At 47.9% G+C, this 2,118-nt stretch overlaps 1 protein-coding gene across 1 annotated transcript in view; it reads right to left on the minus strand.

The window, feature by feature from the left end:
• Cdh3 (cadherin 3, type 1, P-cadherin (placental)) overlaps window positions 1-2,118 on the minus strand; it is a 47,572-nt gene that overhangs the window by 18,248 nt on the left and 27,206 nt on the right. The window contains exon 3 of the mRNA XM_013503938.1: window positions 1,126-1,208. Coding sequence (XP_013359392.1) covers window positions 1,126-1,208 — 83 coding nt within the window. The remainder of the gene's footprint in view (window positions 1-1,125; window positions 1,209-2,118) is intronic.

Consider the following 2,118-nt stretch of genomic DNA (forward strand, 5'->3'; position numbering starts at 1 on the left):
TGGTTCCCGGTACCGGAGAAAAAAAAAAAAAAAAAGAGACAGGTACAGACAGGTGAACAGTACATTAGCTTTTACATAGAGTCTATTTTTATATCTATATACACTCAAAACATACAGCCTTTCTAAATATATATAAGGTAAATAAATATATAACATAAAGAAGTAAACTCTAAAGGGAAAGGACCTGGATGCCCTAGTTATCTGTGTCTTCTCTAAGAGCAGTGGACAGGGCTTTAGGCAAATAGATAGAGACAAACAAAAGGAGACTGTTTACTGCTTGTTTATTTATTTAGCAGTACGGTACTGGGGAGTGGCCTTTGCATGCTAGGCAGTCACTCTACAACTGAGCTACATTCCCAGCTCTTAAAAAAAATTTTTTTTAAATTTGGGATAGGATCTCACTAAATCACCCAGGCAAACCTCCTGCCTCAGCCTCCCAAGCAGCTATGACTCCAGATGTGTGCTAGTATTTTAAAAAAATTTGTCAGGTAGTTATATTAGATATTAAAAACATTAAAAGAGCAATGTGTACACAGCAGTAATGCCGGCACTCTGGAATGCTGAGGCAAGAGGATCGCAAGGTCAAGCCCAGCCCGTGCAACTCATGAGAACATGTCTCAAAATAAAAAATGAGCTGGGGATGTAGTTCAGTGTTAAGGCTCTCAGTTTAATATCTGGGCAAAAAAAAGAAAGTAGGGGGAAGGAAAGGAGGGAAAAAGGAAGGAGAAAGGATGCAGTCCTAAGTACACCTCACAGAGGTGGGACTGGCAGTCCTGCAATGGAATGGGCTTCACTTGGAGTTACCGGGATAACATGGAGAAGGGAAGGGAAGCAGGGTGACGTGGGTGAACCCTGCCAAGGAAGGCAGCTCTTGCTGCCCCACTAGCCGGACTCCAGTGCTCCCACCAGGCAGCTGCAATTACTTCCTGCTTAGATCAGCACTCCGCAGAGGCCACCCCGCCCAGCCTGCTCTGATGGATGCGCTTTGCTCACAATAGCCATGGCAACTGAGGACTGTCAGGCAACAGCAATCTGAGCATGCCCAGAGAACACCCTCCTCCTGTCCTGATCAGGCACATCTGCAGCCTCTGGGTTCTATAAAGACAGGTGGGCAAGGTGTTTTACCTGGACAGTTTCCCCGTTCAATACAGTGAAGTCGTTATCAGTCCCAAGTGGGGCCAACTCTTGCCCAGGGCGGCCGGCAAAAGCTACTGTGGGGAAAGGAAAAGAGAGTATTAGGAAAGAGGGGGCTTCTAGAAGCAACCCAGGGGGAAACAACCTGACTAGAGTCCCTGACTGGAGCAAGGACAGTTTCCAAGTGGATGCCGATGGGGCACTTGGCTTGCATCCTCTCACAAGCAGTGTGACTGATGCGACTTTCAGACCGGCGGCTCTGGTTCGGTCTCAGGAGGGAGGGTCCCGTCATGGTCAGTTTGTGGATCTAATCCCACTTTGTTCACGAGGCCAGAGAACCAAGATCAGAAACATTCAGTGACATGAGCCCTGAGTAACCTCCTGCGACACGGGGTTGACTTAAGATGATAGCTAGAAGTGGGACGCTTTCTGGAGGCCACAAGTTCGTCTATGCACAATACACATCCTGTCACTGCTGCCCGAAGACCACTCCAGACCACCTCTGGTCGCTTCATTTTATTTTGTTACGCTCCTTCTGAATCTCCTCTGCTAGGTCACCCTTTTCACTGGGCACTTTAAGTTAATAACAGTCACCACCCAGAGAACTGCGCCCATTCACTCATACACTTACCCTACCAAGGAAAAGTATTAGCTCCTCTCCAAAGACAAGAAAGCTGAGGTTTAGAAACCAGGTCTTCCTGACTCCAAGTCATACGCTAGAGGGTTTTCAGAAACAATAATCTTACCCACCCTTCCTTGTGGCCAGATCATAAAGTCAGGTTACCTGCCAGGAGCCAAGCCCCAGGCCCCATCAGCACCAAGCTCTGGCATCATCCTGCCCGTAATTTTGCAAGGCTGCAGCGCAAGGACAGCATTGACCCGGCTATATAAACATCAGGGTGAGGTCGTTCAACTGTTCTTTATGAAAAGGCTATTCTTAGGGGCTGGGGATTTAGCTCAGCGGCACAGCGCCTGCCTGGCAAG

The sequence above is a fragment of the Chinchilla lanigera genome, unplaced genomic scaffold, assembly GCF_000276665.1.
Source record: "Chinchilla lanigera isolate Chin_1 unplaced genomic scaffold, ChiLan1.0 scaffold00083, whole genome shotgun sequence".
NCBI lineage: Eukaryota > Metazoa > Chordata > Mammalia > Rodentia > Chinchillidae > Chinchilla > Chinchilla lanigera.